This window comes from Takifugu flavidus, chromosome 19, assembly GCF_003711565.1.
Source record: "Takifugu flavidus isolate HTHZ2018 chromosome 19, ASM371156v2, whole genome shotgun sequence".
In the NCBI taxonomy this organism is placed as follows: Eukaryota; Metazoa; Chordata; class Actinopteri; order Tetraodontiformes; family Tetraodontidae; genus Takifugu; species Takifugu flavidus.
Genome location: NC_079538.1, coordinates 4399694 through 4415343, shown reverse-complemented (window position 1 = coordinate 4415343; position 15650 = coordinate 4399694). Strand labels below are relative to the sequence as shown.

At 55.0% G+C, this 15650-nt stretch overlaps 1 protein-coding gene across 1 annotated transcript; it reads left to right on the top strand.

Moving 5' to 3' along the window:
- The first annotated feature begins 2844 nt into the window (after positions 1–2844).
- On the top strand, positions 2845–12348 carry nudt14 (nudix (nucleoside diphosphate linked moiety X)-type motif 14). The gene is given in 6 exon segments (XM_057016265.1): positions 2845–3032; positions 6783–6826; positions 7993–8057; positions 8593–8676; positions 8679–8871; positions 9193–12348. Coding segments are annotated over 6 exon segments (717 nt in total). The 5' UTR covers positions 2845–2951; the 3' UTR covers positions 9443–12348.
- The last annotated feature ends 3302 nt before the right edge of the window (positions 12349–15650 follow it).

Sequence of the window (15650 nt, the reverse complement as noted above, 5' to 3'; positions counted from 1 at the left end):
CACACACACACACACACACACACACACACACTAATACAAATACAGACGATATGTGACCTGAGGAGTTCACATTCTTCGGTCATTCTGGGGGAAAAGACAATAGTGAGTCTGGCTTGTTAAAATACCCCCCCCCCCCCCTCCCTGCAGGGGGCCTGGAGAGCAGCAGCTGTCCCCAAGGATCCACCTCCAATGGTCGCAGTAAGAACCGAGAAACATCAAGACACTTTTGCTTTCAATATTTAAGGGGACATTTACATCTCGTTAGCAGGGAGACACGGGGGAATCAACATTCGTGGCTGTGCTAATGCTAATTGCACGAATATCGTGTTGGTTTTAGTCCCACAACAGGCCTGAGCTGTCGGAACGTGGACTCCACTGGACCCCTGAAGGTGGGCTGTGGGTGCAGGTGGGCTGTGGGTGCAGGTGGGCCTCCCCGGATCACGTCCACAGATGCTCCACTAGCTTGAGATCTTGGAATCGTGGAGACCAAGATTCTCCTCCAACTGGTTGTTGCTCTTCGAATGTTCCCGACCCACTTTAGGGGAGGATGATCCTGCTCGGAGAGGAACTAGGCCTCAGACGGACCCATTTTGCTGCTTCCTCCGTCACCTGTCCGGTCCGGAGCTCCGGTCCGACCTGTCCGGTCCGTCCCCACGCGTCTTCCAGCTCCGCGAGTCCAGCTCTTCTCACAACTTCCTGCCTGGACGCCGTCTCAGCTTCACGGGGAACCGGAGAAGACAAACGGGTACCAGGGACCCATTTTTGGAGTTCTGACCAGGGGGGTTGGATGGGGGAGGTGGGGGGGGAGAGCCTGAAAGCTTCCGTTATCACGTGGAGGCAGAACTGGAGGAGAAGAGCTCTTCACATCATGGACACCCCCCCCCCCCCCCCCCCCCCCCCGCTCAGCCGCGGGTCCCTATTATCAGGTACGCTTCTGACACATAACGCCAACACGTGCGCGCCCCTACAGACGCCTCTCAGACAAGACAAGTGGCGGCAGGAGGTCCAGACGGGCCGACGTGTGGCCACCGGCCGCCCCCCCCCCCCCCCCCCACCAACCCTCTAGCAGGGGTGAGTGCATTCTGCCCAAATCCCTGCTTGACCCCAGCTGATACGGAGCTAAGCATAGATCCCTGGAAAACAGAGAAAGTCCCACAATTCCCGAGGAAGCGGTCACCTTTGACCCACGATGTGAGCGGACGGAGGGATGAAGGGACCCAGCGTGGGGGGTGGTGGGGGGGGGGTGATGTTGGTGTCTCCACTGCTGTTAAACGGCTGTAAAGTATTTAAGTGTCCAATTCAGCAACAACGGAGGCAGAATGAAGCCTTTTTAACGCTTTATTAGGATTTACAGCAAAAAAACAGGCAAGAAAGCCTGAAAGAAGGTTCTGCCGGGACGGGAGGAAAACCGGGCCCGGGCCGAGGTCAGGAAACGGGGATGAAAACCCGCGGAGAGGAAACAAACACAGGAAAAAGCTGGCAGAGGCGGAGCGGCGAGCCCAGCGGAGAACAGGCAAGAAAGAACCGGAGGAGAACAAACAAACCAGGTGGAACACCAGCGTTTACCAGAGGAGCTTCCTGGTCCACCTGACTGGGCCGGCCAATCAGAACTCAGCATCCACCCATCTATCTATCTATCTATCTATCTACTATCTATCTATCTATCTATCTATCTATCTATCTATCTATCTATCTATCTATCTATCTATCTTGACGTTCCTTCACCGTCCTCCCTCCATCTTATCATTCCCTGCAGCTTGGCTTGAGCAGGTCACATAAATGGGACGTGTTGGGGGGGTGATGGGGGGGTGGTGATGGGGGGGGGGGGGGGCTGCACATTGTTTGGTCTAGGCCGTATTTATTTAGATGTAAATCAGTTGGCTGAGAGTTCTGCGTCCTGTCCTTGTGTTGTGGGCGGCGGACTGGGGCTCATTTTCTGGAGGAAGTCAGCCCTGTCGAGATTGGAGCTGTGGAGATTGTTTTCCATTATAAGGCTGCTGTTGAAGTGCGTGTGTGTGTGTGTGTGTGTGTGTGTGTGGGGGGGGGGGGGGGTGTGTGGGGGGGGGGGGGGTGACATCATGCTCACCCTTCAAGGCTGCCTTGTTGAATAAGAGCTCCCACACCCATTTCTTATTCATTACTCAGCACGGCGAGGATGATGAACTCTGCTGATCCTGGGTTGACCTGGACGTGTTCGACCTGGGTGACCTGCTGCATGCTAACAGGTGACCTGCTGCATGCTAACAGGTGACCTGCTGCATGCTAACAGGTGACCTGCTGCATGCTAACAGGAGCGTTCCTGTTAGCATGCAGCAGGTCACCCAGGTCACCTCAGTCTTCTGTAAAGCTGTGGCCAGCAGCAGGACGCCTCAAGTCCAGATTCCAGTAGCTCCAAATCAGTTAGAGGAGTTCCAAAGTTTTCCAGCTCAGCCATTCATCATCTTTGTGGTTTATAGCTGCAGTTCCACGTGGATCAATGTAGCTTAGCAACATCTGCATCACCTGTGCAGAGGCGCAGCACCGAGCAGCGTTACAGCAACAACGACAATAACAGATGCACACTAATTACTAAAGCCTAAACATTGCCTGTAGTGGGCTATTTTTCAGCAACTGTGCTGCATAAATATAAAATCTTTTATTTTTTTTATTCAAGACAGGCATAAAGAAGGAAAAGTCAATTTCCAGCAAAAGTAAGTTAAATACTTTTTATTTCCGGTCGACTTGGTCTTGTCCCTCATATCTTCGGAAGTTCATATTGTCCTTTATGGCTTAACAGTCCAATGTTGACCTGCAGATTAGTTTATTTTATATTTTAGATGTAAACCGTAACGAAACTCACACTGTTACCGCCTGGGTCTCATGTCCTCTCTGGGCTTCCGTAGACCTTCCATCGCTGTCGGTGCGCTGGGAGATAAACCATCCTTCAACCACTAAGACAACTACTGTGAATTATGGAAGAGATTAATAACATTGAGGTCGGTCCTTGTACAGAGTCCAACTACCTCAAACCGTTCAGGGTGCATTACAGCCAGGTGAGTCTGTGTCTCGTGAGCGGGGCTGTGGGAGGCTGCAGGCTAACGTTAGCTCGTCCACTCTGCAGCGAAAATGATGCTAACAAACAGTGAAGCTTCGCCGAACTTCGGCCTGTTTTAACAGCACCCGGCTCAGGCTTCACCCCGAGAATTTACTGGGTTTTGCATCGATGTTCCGGCAGTTGCGCCGGTGCTGACCCGGACCAGGACGGCTGTTAGCTAGCATGCTACACTGGCAGCAGGCTGCTGCAGAGGGCTCCGTGGACCCAGCGTCACGTTCACCATCACATGCATGACATTAGTATGATGCGTTTTAACATTGTTCCGCGACAGAGGCGCCTTCTGACAGTGCTAGCATGTGCACCGATGGTGGGCTTCTCTGTAGCACCTGTAGAACCAAACATGATCCAAAAACACCAGAAATCAGCACTTTTTAAATCAGCCAGATTCATTCGGATCCTCTGATTCTTGTTTAACTTTCACTCTGGAGGTGAATCCCACTTTTATGGTTGAACCTGAAATAGGTGTCGTTATTTGTCTTGCCCCTGATTCATACATTGTTTCAGTAAGTAAACAGGGAAACGTACGTGCACGTACGTGTACGTACGTGCTCTCATTCTGTCCAAGTTGGAGTTTTTTTCCCATCAACCTGCAGATAGTATTGAAAATTAAAGCACTTATGCATCTGGGATGTTCACTTCAGGCTCTGCTATGGAGAGAAGGGACCTCACCCGTGTGTGTGTGTGTGTGTGTGTGTGTGTTGTGGACTCCCCACAAAGGCTTTCTTTCAAGCCTGAGCTGCCCCATCTCTTCCCCCAGACCTTTTCTCCTCTCTGCCCCTGCTCACCCGCCCACCTGCTGCTGTTGCTGCACTTCACAGGTAGATAATGTCCGACGGGAGCGGCGCTCTCCGGCGTCACGGCGCCGCGCTTTTGTCCCGTCTTGCTCGTTTCCCCCAACAAAGCAGGTGATGGCGCCTCGTTGACTCCTCTTTTCTCTGTTGTCTCCTACTTATGTTGAATCACTGCCGCCAGCACCATAATTACTTTCAATTTATTCACCATCCCAGTTTGAATTATTCATCTCGAACTGGTTTTGCTATACTTCCGAGGCCCCGCTCCTCCTCCAGTGAATATGAGATCCATTAGGAAGACGGGAATACAAATGTTCCCACTTGCAGAGTTATTTACAGCCCGATAATTTCCCTAAAGTGGTCCTTGTGTGTTCGAGTGCACGTACAGTGCCGTCGGGGGGGGGCGGGGGGGGTGTTGTCTGCAGAACCTAATCCTGGATCCAACTGTTGGAGGTGAAAGTATCCGTCAGAACTTTTCAAACGGAGCCGCGCTGATGCAGACGCGGTGCGTTCGCTGCCGTCCGTGTCTCAATTGTTTATCGATCCCAAATGCGGGAATCCACCGGAGGTGGTTCTGGACCGAGCGAGAGTGGACTTTTGGTGACGTTGAGGTGGTTCCGAGGAAGAATTCTGACCTTTAAATGCACCAAAAGACGTCTGCGGTTTAGATTTTAGTAGATTTCAGAACTAAACTGGCTTTAATTGGCTGGAGTGTTAATAAATCCCGTCCTTTCTGTCCTAATTGGAGAATTCGGCGCTCACTTCTCGGGGGGGGGGGGCGGCCTGACCTTGATACCGGAGTGGGCTCCGGGGGAGACGGCGCAGGCCGATAATTTAGCGCTCCGTCATCTCGGGCAGGTGCAGCGTCTCTTGGCGGTGACGTGTGCGCGATATTCCCGCTGCCTTTGTCCAGAAGAAAGAGCCTGAAATAAAGGCGGAAAACTGGAGCGCCCACGTTGGGATTCAAAGACTATTGAGGATGGGGGGGGATGTTTCCTGCTCCGGAGCCGCAGCTGCCACAGGAGGTGTGTGTGTGTGTGTGTGTGTGTGTGTGGGGGGGGGGGGGTTGGGTTTTAAGTACCCCAAAGATCAAGAGCGTACCCCCCCACAACAGCCACTCACACAGGAGCCTGTTATTGGTGATGCCCAGGGACCACGTTCATTTCAAGGTCCTGTGTCCCCCCCTCCCTCCCTCCCTCCCTCCCTCCCTCCTCCCTCCCTCCCTCCTTCCCTCCCTCCTTCCCTCCCTCCTTTTCTGCTTCCTTCCCTCGCTCCCCACGGGCTAATCTCTCTGTTGTAATCCATGTCGGCCACGAGTCCCCGTCTCCCCCGGGCCTTTCCGGCTGGCTCCGCCCCCCCTCTCAGCAGTGGCCTGAGTAATGAGGGGAACGCCACCATCTGTGTGGTGCCAGGATGCCGGAGACGGCGCGAGTGTCGGCGTGCGCCGCGCCTTTGGGGCGCCGCATCCTCTTATGGGTTCTTTAGGACGTAACTGGTGCTTGTGACGGGCACCAGCCTCCGGGCACACTTGACCCCCGAGGGCCCCCCCTCCGGGGAGAGCGCTTCCTGCTGGGAACAGCACGTGGGCCTGGTCGTGGAGGTGCTGCGAGCAGGTGACGGCAACACGTTTCCCCCGAAACCTAAAGGATGGACAGACTGGGACTATTCACCAGGACACACACACACACACACACACACACACACACACACACACACACACACACACACACACACAGGTTCCTGGGTCCTGTTCTGTCCTGCTCTCGGGTGACAGCCTGATATTTAATCACCTGGAAACAGCATCACGGCGGGTCGCTGCGTCCTCACAGGTGTTTGTTTACCTGGGCGTCCCTGAAGTGTTTATTACGTGTTTATTACGTCGCTGCCGTAAACGAGCTCATCTTTCTGTTGGGTTTAGAACCACAAACCTGCAGGTTTGGTTACCGGAGCAACAGTCACGCAGCAGCAACAATAGTGGGAGGAGGGGAGGAGAGGAGAGGAGAGGAGAGGAGAGGAGAGGAAGGAGAGAGGAGAGGAGAGGAGAGGAGAGGAGGGGAGGGGAGAGGAGAGGAGAGGAGAGGAGAGGAGAGGAGAGGAGAGGAGAGGGGGGGAGAAGAGGAGAGGAGAGGAGGAGAGGAGAGGAGGGGAGAGGAGAGGAGAGGAGAGGAGAGGAGAGGAGAGGAGGAGAGGAGAGGAGGGAGGAGGAGGAGAGGGGAGGAGGAGGAGAGGAGAGGAGGAGAGGAGAGGAGGGGAGGGGAGAGGAGAGGAGAGGAGAGAGGAGGAGAGGAGAGGAGAGGAGAGGGGAGGAGGGAGGAGAGGAGGGGAGGAGGAGGGGAGGAGAGGAGAGGAGGGGGGAGGGGAGGAGAGGAGAGGAGAGGAGGGGGGAGGGGAGGAGAGGAGGGGAGAGGAGGAGAGGGGAGGAGAGGAGAGGGAGAGAGGAGGAGGAGGAGGGGAGGAGGAGAGGAGGGGAGAGGAGGGAGGAGGAGAGGAGAGGGGAGGAGAGGAGAGGAGAGGGGAGAGGAGAAGAGAAGAGGGGAGGGGAAGGAGAGGAGAAGAGGGGAGAGGAGAGGAGAGGAGAGGAGAGGGGAGGAGAGGAGGGGAGGAGAGGAGAGGAGAGGAGAGGAGAGGAGAGAGGAGGGGAAGACGTCCGTCCACAACCCCTCCAGTCTGGAGACTGCTATATTACTGGGGACCGGTGCTGTCCACCTCAGTGTCATCGTCCAAAGCACCATTGTTGAGTCTTTCTTTAAGCGTCGGCCTCATGGCGGCGGCGGCGGCGGCGCTCTGGGATCTTTCGCTTCCAGATGTGGTCAGAGAGGATCTGTGTTAAGGAGTCAAACCTCCTGTTTTTAGGTCATTATCATGTTTAATCATCTCCCTTTGTTGATTTCTTCCAGAATGGCACAAAGAAGTCCTGGGACTTCATGCGAACCCATGACAGGTGAGTCACTTCCTGTCTCCGGGGGGTCGAGGAACGTCGGGGGTCGAGGAACGTCGCCCGTCGGGTGTGGCGACCGCGGCTCCCGCTCGCTGCTCGCTGTCGCGGAGGCTCGCCGCCTTTATTCCGACGCCAACGCTCCGAAACTCGTGTCACCAATCTGGAAATCTGCGTTCTCACACGCCGCGAAACTCCGGCCACCTTGAATCTCCCCTCACTCCTCTCTCGCTCCGTTCGCCACCACTTCCTCCCAACTGGGAGGGACATTCCCATCAGGCGAGGTGTCGGTGAGGCCGCGTGTTCCAGCTGGCGTTCCCGCTCCGCGGCCTCGTACGTCGGCTCCCTCTCCTCTCCGGAAGCTTAATGGTGCGTGAGAACGTTCCCAGTGTCTTGGTTTAGCCATTAGAGCCATTTCTTTTTCCCACTGGGAAGCTGTAGGACAGCAGTAATGGTGTGGAACGCCACGGGAAGGCTGGGACCCGTCTCGGGGGACACTTCCCCGCCTCGGGCCGGCGTGTCCCACTTTAGGCGTAAACGTGCACCGTTATCTTATCCATATTTATGCGCTCCGGTGACAGTATTCCCCTGCAAGTCTGTCATTATCCGCGCCATTCTTTTTTATCCCGTTTTCTTTACCTGGAAGTTGATAAACCACATCAAACTTTCACTTTAAGGAACTGCGCTGCGAGGACACTAAATCAGCTCCGGCACTATTATGAGAAACAAGGAATATCAATGTCCCGGCCCCCCCCCACCCTGGGAAAGACGGGGCAGGGCATCCTGCTGCCTGTCATGCATCCGCTTTCCCAACGGACTTCAGGCCTCGCGGCTCCGCATGGCCCAGAACCGGCTCGGTGTGTCGACTGGGTACCAGAAATATCAGATTTCCCACAAATCGGAAGCGAGATTAAGAGGCGATCCGTCTCTGCTGGGGTCGCCCAGCGCCGGGCCGCCGACGGGAACGCGCCAATAAACGGGAAGGAAAAATCAAAGCTGCGTTTGGCTTCCAGGTTTTGGGAAAACACGAGACGTCGGCGGCGTCCTGTTATTCCAGATGTTTCACCTCGTTAGCTAGATTACGGCGTTCGGATTAACGGCCATCCTGGCCTCGTTATTCCTGATGGTTTTTGGATGGATCACACAGTTTTCCCTCTTTTCTTCCTCTCCAGTGTCTCAGTGCTGCTCTTCAACACCACCTCCCACTGTTTTGTCCTGGTCAAGCAGTTCCGCCCAGGTACGTCTTCGCCTCAACCCCAACGCCTGCGTGCCAGCGTGCACGGGCACGCCCGGCGTGCACGGGCACGCCCGGCGTGCACGGACACGCCCGGCGTGCACGGCCACGCCCACATCGCCATCTCTGTTTATTCTTCTGGGTCTTGATCACAATGCGGCGCAGAAATAGGCTGCGAGAGGCCCCGTCGCAGCGTGGCCCCGCCCCCTTGTCACGGGTCACCAGGGACTGTCGACGCTAAATTCAAGGAAGTCTGGGCATTGATAAATTTATTTCCCCTCGGCGTTCCCATTGGGAAAATGTGCTTTATCTGGCAGGAGCAGCCTGTCGGCGGGCTGATTGTGTGTTTGAAACAGGGCGTCGACCCGCAACAATAATGTTTAGAAGTGTGTTTGTGCTGCAGCGCCAGTGAGAATCTGGGTTTCCACAAGTCAAATCCTCCATTATTCCAACGATTATTATCGTTCGCGGGAGTGAACGGTTTGACCTCAAAGGAGGTCGTTTAAGGTTGACCTCTGGCTCCTTCCTTGACCTGCAGCTGTGTACATGAGCGAGTGGGAGAGGCTCAAAGCGCAGCCGCCCAACACACCTGAGGAGGGCGCCGCCGAGGCCGCCGGCCCGGAGCCTCGGAGGGCCAGTCGGGGGCCGGGGGCTCCTCCTCCCAGCCCCCGGCCTCCATGGGGGTCACCTACGAGCTGTGCGCCGGGCTGGTGGACAAACCGGACCTCTCGCTGGAGGAGATCGCTCGGCAGGAGGTGCTGGAGGAGTGCGGCTACGACGTTCCTGCCTCCAGGCTGAAGAGGATCACCTCCTACAGGTCAGCTCATTGCTCCTCTTCTGCCCCATGAGGGCGTATCTGCCCCCATGAGGGCGTATCTGCCCCATGAGGGCGTATCTGCCCCCATCATGAGGGCGTATCTGCCCCCATCATGAGGGCGTATCTGCCCCCATCATGAGGGTGTATCTGCCCCATGAGGGCGTATCTGCCCCCATGAGGGCGTATCTGCCCCATGAGGGCGTATCTGCCCCATCATGAGGGCGTATCTGCCCCCATCATGAGGGCGTATCTCCCCCATGAGCTGTTGCCCTTGTTGGAACGCTCGTCCAGAATGACCGTGCTAAGCCCCTCCCCCCACAGGTCAGGCGTCGGGGTCACGGGTTCCAAGCAGACCATGTTCTACGCCGAGGTCTCCGACGACAACTGCGTGGGCGCGGGCGGCGGCGAGCCGCGCGAGGGCGAGCTGATCGAGGTGGTGAAGGTGCCGCTGCACGAGGCCATGACCTTCGCCTACGACGAGCGCAAACCCAAAACCATGGGCGTCATCTTCAGCTTCATCTGGTTCCACAACAACATGGCGCCCAAGTACAAGATCTCCACCAACGTGTAGCCGAGGCTCCGCCCCCAGCGCCACCTGTTCCTGAGATCAAGCACCGGCCAGCGCCGCCCTCACTCACACTCGCACACGCACGCGCACGCACACACACACACACACACTCACACACACACTCACATGCACACACACACGCACACACACGGCTCCACATTCTTATGTTCTAAAGCCTTTTTGCATATTGGTACATTATGAAAACCAGGAACTTTTTATCTTTTTTTTAATTCTCTGGGTTTGATGTTCCTGATTAACTGATCAGCCATAACTGTGTGTGTGTGTGTGTGTGTGTGTGTGTGTGTGTGTGTGTGTGTGTGTGTGTGTGCGCGCACGCGCATTTATTTATTTATGTATTTACGGTTTTTTGTGCCATCTCGTCGGCGTGGCCGCATATCACCGATTTCACGAAGCTCCAGCTGTTTGGAGGAGATTTGTGGTAATTATGGGATGTTCTTCCCCCAATTCCAAATGTCTGCATCAACCTTCATGTCATCTTCCACTTGGCCCCCTCGGAAGTGTGTTTCAGCTTTTTGTTTTCACAGTTTTCCAGCAAACTTGATTTTTCTTGTGGCGTTTTCGCCGGTCGGCTTCAGAGTGGACGGGAACCGTATGGAATCGGAACCGTATGGAATCGGAACCGTATGGAATCGGAACCGTTCTCCCAACAGGGGCGTGGAGCTGAATGTAGAGCTGTGATGTCACATCTTCGCTGCTTCCTCGTCTGCTTTCATGCTTTGATCCCTCCTGTCTCGATTCGTGCCGCGAGATCCGAGACGAGCACAAACCCGGAAGCGGCGCTCCGCTGGAAACTTTGGATTGGTTCCGATTTGTTGCTATGGTGACGGTAGTTTCTGGGCGGGCCCTTTTCTTCTAAGACCTCGACAGGTGCAGGAGGTTGTGGTCGGTTCTGCTGTTCCACGTGTTTTTTTTCCCACCGACCGTCGACCGAACGCGCCGCAGTGACGACGTTCCTCATCCCGCTCCGCCACTCAATCCTAATCAAAAACAGGAAAACTCAGCTGCAACTTACCAAAAACTCAGGTCCAAACTTTGAAAGCCTCGATGACATCAGCAGTTCTTTGAGTGCGGAACCTTCCGGTCGGATGGAGCCCGGAATTCCTTCTGCTGTTGTTCTTTACGTTCCAGAAGGGCTGGAAGGAGCCGGAACGTCGTCCTAAATATGCAACTCTGATGCTGTTTTCGGACCAGGCGCGCTGGTGGCTCGGACCGCTCGCTCCCGTGAACTCGGGGAGGGTCTGTTACTGTTTGGGAGCGGCGCCGGTCCGGCCGGATCCAGCAGGTGGAGGAAGTGAAGCCGATCTTTGACACAGACAATCAGATGTTGTCCGTAACGTTCCTCAGCCGCGTGAGCTCTTTTTTCCAGGCTCTCCGGGAATATATGCAGACGATGAAGCCATATTTACGGAGCCGCACCGGTGGTTCCGAACACACCAGAGCTCCGAATCCAACCTTCCGAGACAGGAAGTGTCTTTTCCAACCTTTGCTAATCTTTACTTCAATTCCAGCCTCGAAGTCCGGAAACAAAAAAGCTTTTTAAGTGATTTTGCTTTAGTGGGAGATAAAAGAGCTCCGAGACTTCCTGTTCTGACCAACGCTGACTCTTCTCCTCCATTCCTCCTTCAACGTTAGACTCCGGGATTCAGCCGGAGACTCGCTGGTCGACCTGCAGCTTCGCTCCGACTCGTCGGCTTTTCCTGGTTAAGCGGGTCGTGTCGCCTTTGCTCTGCTGCGCTTTGTTGCATTTGAAGAAAAAGTGGCGTTTTTAAACACTCATTTCCTGGTTCTGTCCAGATTTAGTTGAATAGTTTCGTCCCATCGTCTCACGTAGCGCAAGCGTGATGCTAAGGGCCGATTCTCGGAGCTTGGATCCATCATTCTTTTAGTTCTTGGAACGTGCTTTGATCTCCTTTGATCCTTTGTCGTCCGCAGGACGGAGCCAGTCGTTAAAGTTCTGGCCGGAGCAGCTGTGGGAATGAATTTCTTTTGGCTCCGTCTGCCTTTGATGTTTCAGTTGTTGCTGGGTGGTGTTTGACCAGCACCCTGCTGATCCAGTCAGAACCGGTTTTCACGGAACCCTGGGAAGGCGCTGCCCGGAAAACCTCAAAGGTTCCTGCTGAAAGTTCCTGTGTTCCTGCGCGTTGCCCAGCACAGTCACATGCAGCAGGTTCCAGGAGCTGTCATGTGAGGCTGTAGTCGCCACGACAACACTTCCTGTTCAGCTTGTGGTCTTTGTGTGAAGCTAAGCTAATGGCTAATGGAGCTAGCGGTGCCCCACTGACCAAATCCTCTTCAGATAGCAGAGCGCACGTGAGCGGGCGGCGACGGGGGTCGGCCGTGCGCCCGCAGGAAGCCGCTACGTGAGGTGAGCACAGCCGCCGGATCAGAACCGGACACGCCCACCTCCATCGCTCCGGCGCCTCCCAACGAGAGGCCGCCGCTCCGCGTGACCCTGATGGTGGAAACGTCCCCCTCGTGGCTCGGCCGCTGTGCGTGGCGCCTTTCTTCTTCTGTGTTTTCACGGGTGTGTACGTTTCAGCGTGTTTTTAAAGGTGTGTGTAGCGTTCTGAAACGACCCGCGAGGGGGGGGCGGGTCTTTGAGGGCTCCGGTGATCAGAACCACAGGTGTAGCACACACGTGGTCAGGGGTGGGATGCAGGTACGCACCTTTAGAATCCGCCAGCTGTGACGTTCCGGGTCAGAGCTCCTCCTCATCCTGTTCGGTCCCAGTTTTCTTTCTTTTGTGACCTAAATGTGAAACTCCACGACCGCTGGTCCAAATCTGCCGTCTGTATTTAAATATGAGACGTTGCATGTGCACTTACTGTGTTGGGTTCAACTGAACTGAGACGATAATGAAATAAAATGGGTTCCACACCCGAAACGCTGCTTTTTTCCTGCCTTTTCTACTCATTCGCTGATTTCGTGAGCTGAGTTTTGCAGTTCAAACCTGTTTTAGACAGTTTTAAACTAAATAAACCAACCTTGGGAGGTTGGGTTGTGTGTGTGTGTGTGTGTTGTGTGTGTGTGTGTGTGTGTGTGTGTGTGTGTGTGTGTGTGTGTGTGTGTGCGTGTGTGTGTGTGTGTGTGTGTGTGTGTTAGCCCAACAGATGGATTACCAGCCCCCCATCTCAATGCAGGCCACTCACCGGTGGGGCTAAAACCTGCCCCCCCGGGGCCGGACGGGCTCCGCCGGTGGTTCGGGCTCCGGCCCGGTTCCGCCACCTCCAGGCGGGGCCCTCTCGACCCCCCCCAGGTGATCAGGAATGCTTCCGTTCATTTCCAATACTGTCAACGCTAAAATGTTGTGTTTATTGACAGAAAACACACCTGCAGCTGTAAAAATGTGTTAAACCAGATTTTCTCCTCCCGTTCTTCAGGTTTAACTTGGATTTCTTATTATTTTCTTCCAAATATGGAAGTTCAGGAGGAGCCTGAGCAGGGATCTTCGAATGCTCTGCGTAGATTAAGTAATCCATCACTTCTTATCTACCTTGCTGCTCCTGTACTCGGACTCTGGGGCTCTCAGGTCATAAACCTGGATTAACGTGACATCCTGCCTCCACTGGCTCCTACGTGTTTCCTCCCGACCTTATCGGGATCGTACATTTCCCCAAATCCCGCGCTCTGGCGCTAGCCTCGATGGAGGAGGGGAAACGGGAAATTCTACCGTACTGACCCACACGCAAGGAGATCCGGCCGATCTGGGAGATGTCACGTCCTCTTTAATCATCGGTTTCGGTGGTTTATGGTTGGACGGGAAGCTTTTAGCTAATCTGAGCATCGTATTTCACCCCGTACGTGTTCTTAAGCTAGCAGAGGAGAGGAAACAATAATTTAGCTTCAGAAGCTCGAGAATGCTGCTGTCGCCGCTGGAAATGCTAAACAGACGCTGCGCCGCGGCTCCCCGACGCCTTTTTACTGCAATTCCAGTTAGCTTGGAAATGTTGTCTGTTAGCGGCACCAGTTTAGCACGATGGGTTCAACTGTCCGAGGAACCGGGCCCGCTTTGGTCTGACGGTCCCGGCGGGAGGAAAGAGGCGGCGGGAGGAAAGAGGCGGCGGGATTCAAGGCTCAGACCCCAGTGTGGTGAACGGACCTTTAGCCCCGTTTGGGTTCCCACCTGCCATCAGATTCACCTTAACGACCTCTCGTCCACCAACCAACCACAACTTTGATCATCTAGCTGATCATCCATCCATCCATCATCCACCCATCCATCCATCCATCCATCCATCATCCATCCATCCACCATCCATCCATCCATCATCCACCCAGCCATCCATCCACCCATCCATCCATCATCCATCATCCACCCAGCCATCCATCCATCCATCCATCATCCATCCATCCATCCATCCATCCATCCATCCATCCATCCATCCATCCATCCATCCATCCATCCATCCATCCTCATGCTTCATTTAAATAAGGTGATTAATTATTCAGACGGTTGTTTAAGGACATCAAAGGGGTCCAAAATTCCTCTTGGTCCACGGGCGCCTTGGAAAACAGGCTCATTTACTCCCCTAAATTCCGGAATGGTTGGAAAAACCTCAACGATCCCGACTGAATCTGCTGAACAGCCGATTACGCGCTGGTGGAGAAATGGCGTTTCATCCTCGAACCTGCGTCGCTGCCACTTCCTGCAGCCGAGTCTTGGAGATAAAAGAGGAGAACGCCATGAAAAATGGATGAGAGAAGACATTCCCTCCCCCCGGAGCCTGGAAACCCCCACAGTGCTCCCGCCTATAATCCTTCTCCTCCTGCACACACACACTCCTCACGCACACACACACTCCTCACACACACACTCCTCACACACACACAATCCTCCCACACACACCACACACTCCTCACACACACACACACACTCCTCACACACACACACACACACACACACACACTCCTCACACACACACACTCCTCACACACACACACAATCCTCACACACACACTCCTCACACACACACTCCTCACACACACACCACACACACACACAATCCTTACACACACACTCCTCACACACACACACTCACACACACTCCTCACACACACTCCTCACACACACTCCTCACACACATGCAGCTATGTGAAGACAAGGTGGACGAACCCCACCGAGGTCGTTCCGGGGGTTCCGTTATGGTTCCGACCCCGACCGTCCCCGCCGGCGCTCCGCTCAGGCCCACGCAGGTGCGCCGCACCTCGTCGTCCGCCAGCGCACGTTTCAGCGCTAGCGTGTTGTTGAGACCCCGTTAGCAAACGCTAACAGCAGCGGAGGAAGAGACGCTGATATCGAATCAACGCTCCCGGTGGTTGTTTCTCAAACCTGGAAGTTCGGGAGTCGTCGGGAAGTTGTTGATTGTGGGGCGGATCGGGACGGGCCCCCGGGGGTCCGATCTTTGGTTGTTGAGGGTGCGAGAGCGCCAGGTCGTACGCTAGCGCAGGAGGTATCGCCAACCGGGCAGGTTCCAGCATGTCTACTGGTCACCTCCCAGCACCTTCCCCATTGGCCACTGGAGAACGTTAGTGCCCACGTGACTCCTCCCCCAGCTCAGGGGGGCCCAGGTCTGGTCCAGGCCGCAGCCGGCCCCGGGTTTTCTGTCCTACCAGGAAACGCTTCCACCCCTCACTGAAAACCTGGGGCCTTTTCTTCTGGGTAGAACAGAAATTCTGGCTCGTCCGAGGCCCTTGAGGACGGATTTGGGCGTCCCCCGACGTGGAGCCGGGCGTGGAAAGACCTCGGTGTCACTGGAACATCATCTTCGGAAGCCTCCCGAGGCGGCGCGAGTGGGGAAGCGGAGCCGTCAGCGCTGAGGCCATTTCCGAGGCGCGAGCCGACTCGGGCCACTCGTGCTGCTGTGACAGCGTGTGAAAGAAGCCAGTCCGAGCGCCTGGACCCGCTCAGGCTATCTGCTGCCTCCGCTGGGGCCTATCTGACATCCTGGCAGTCGCCTGACGAGGAGGAGACGTGTGGACGGGCAGTAGCATTCTTCAGCTCGGAGATGATGAGAACTTCTTCGTGTCCAACAACAAACGGCACCGATTAGCAGCGGTTCACACCCACACGCGGAACTCTGAATAAATACACTTTATTCTGCCTGTTCTGAGACCTGATATACATATTTTCATGTCACTGTGTCTGTGCACGTTCACCCGCGTGTTTATGCTGTAACATTTTACTATTTAT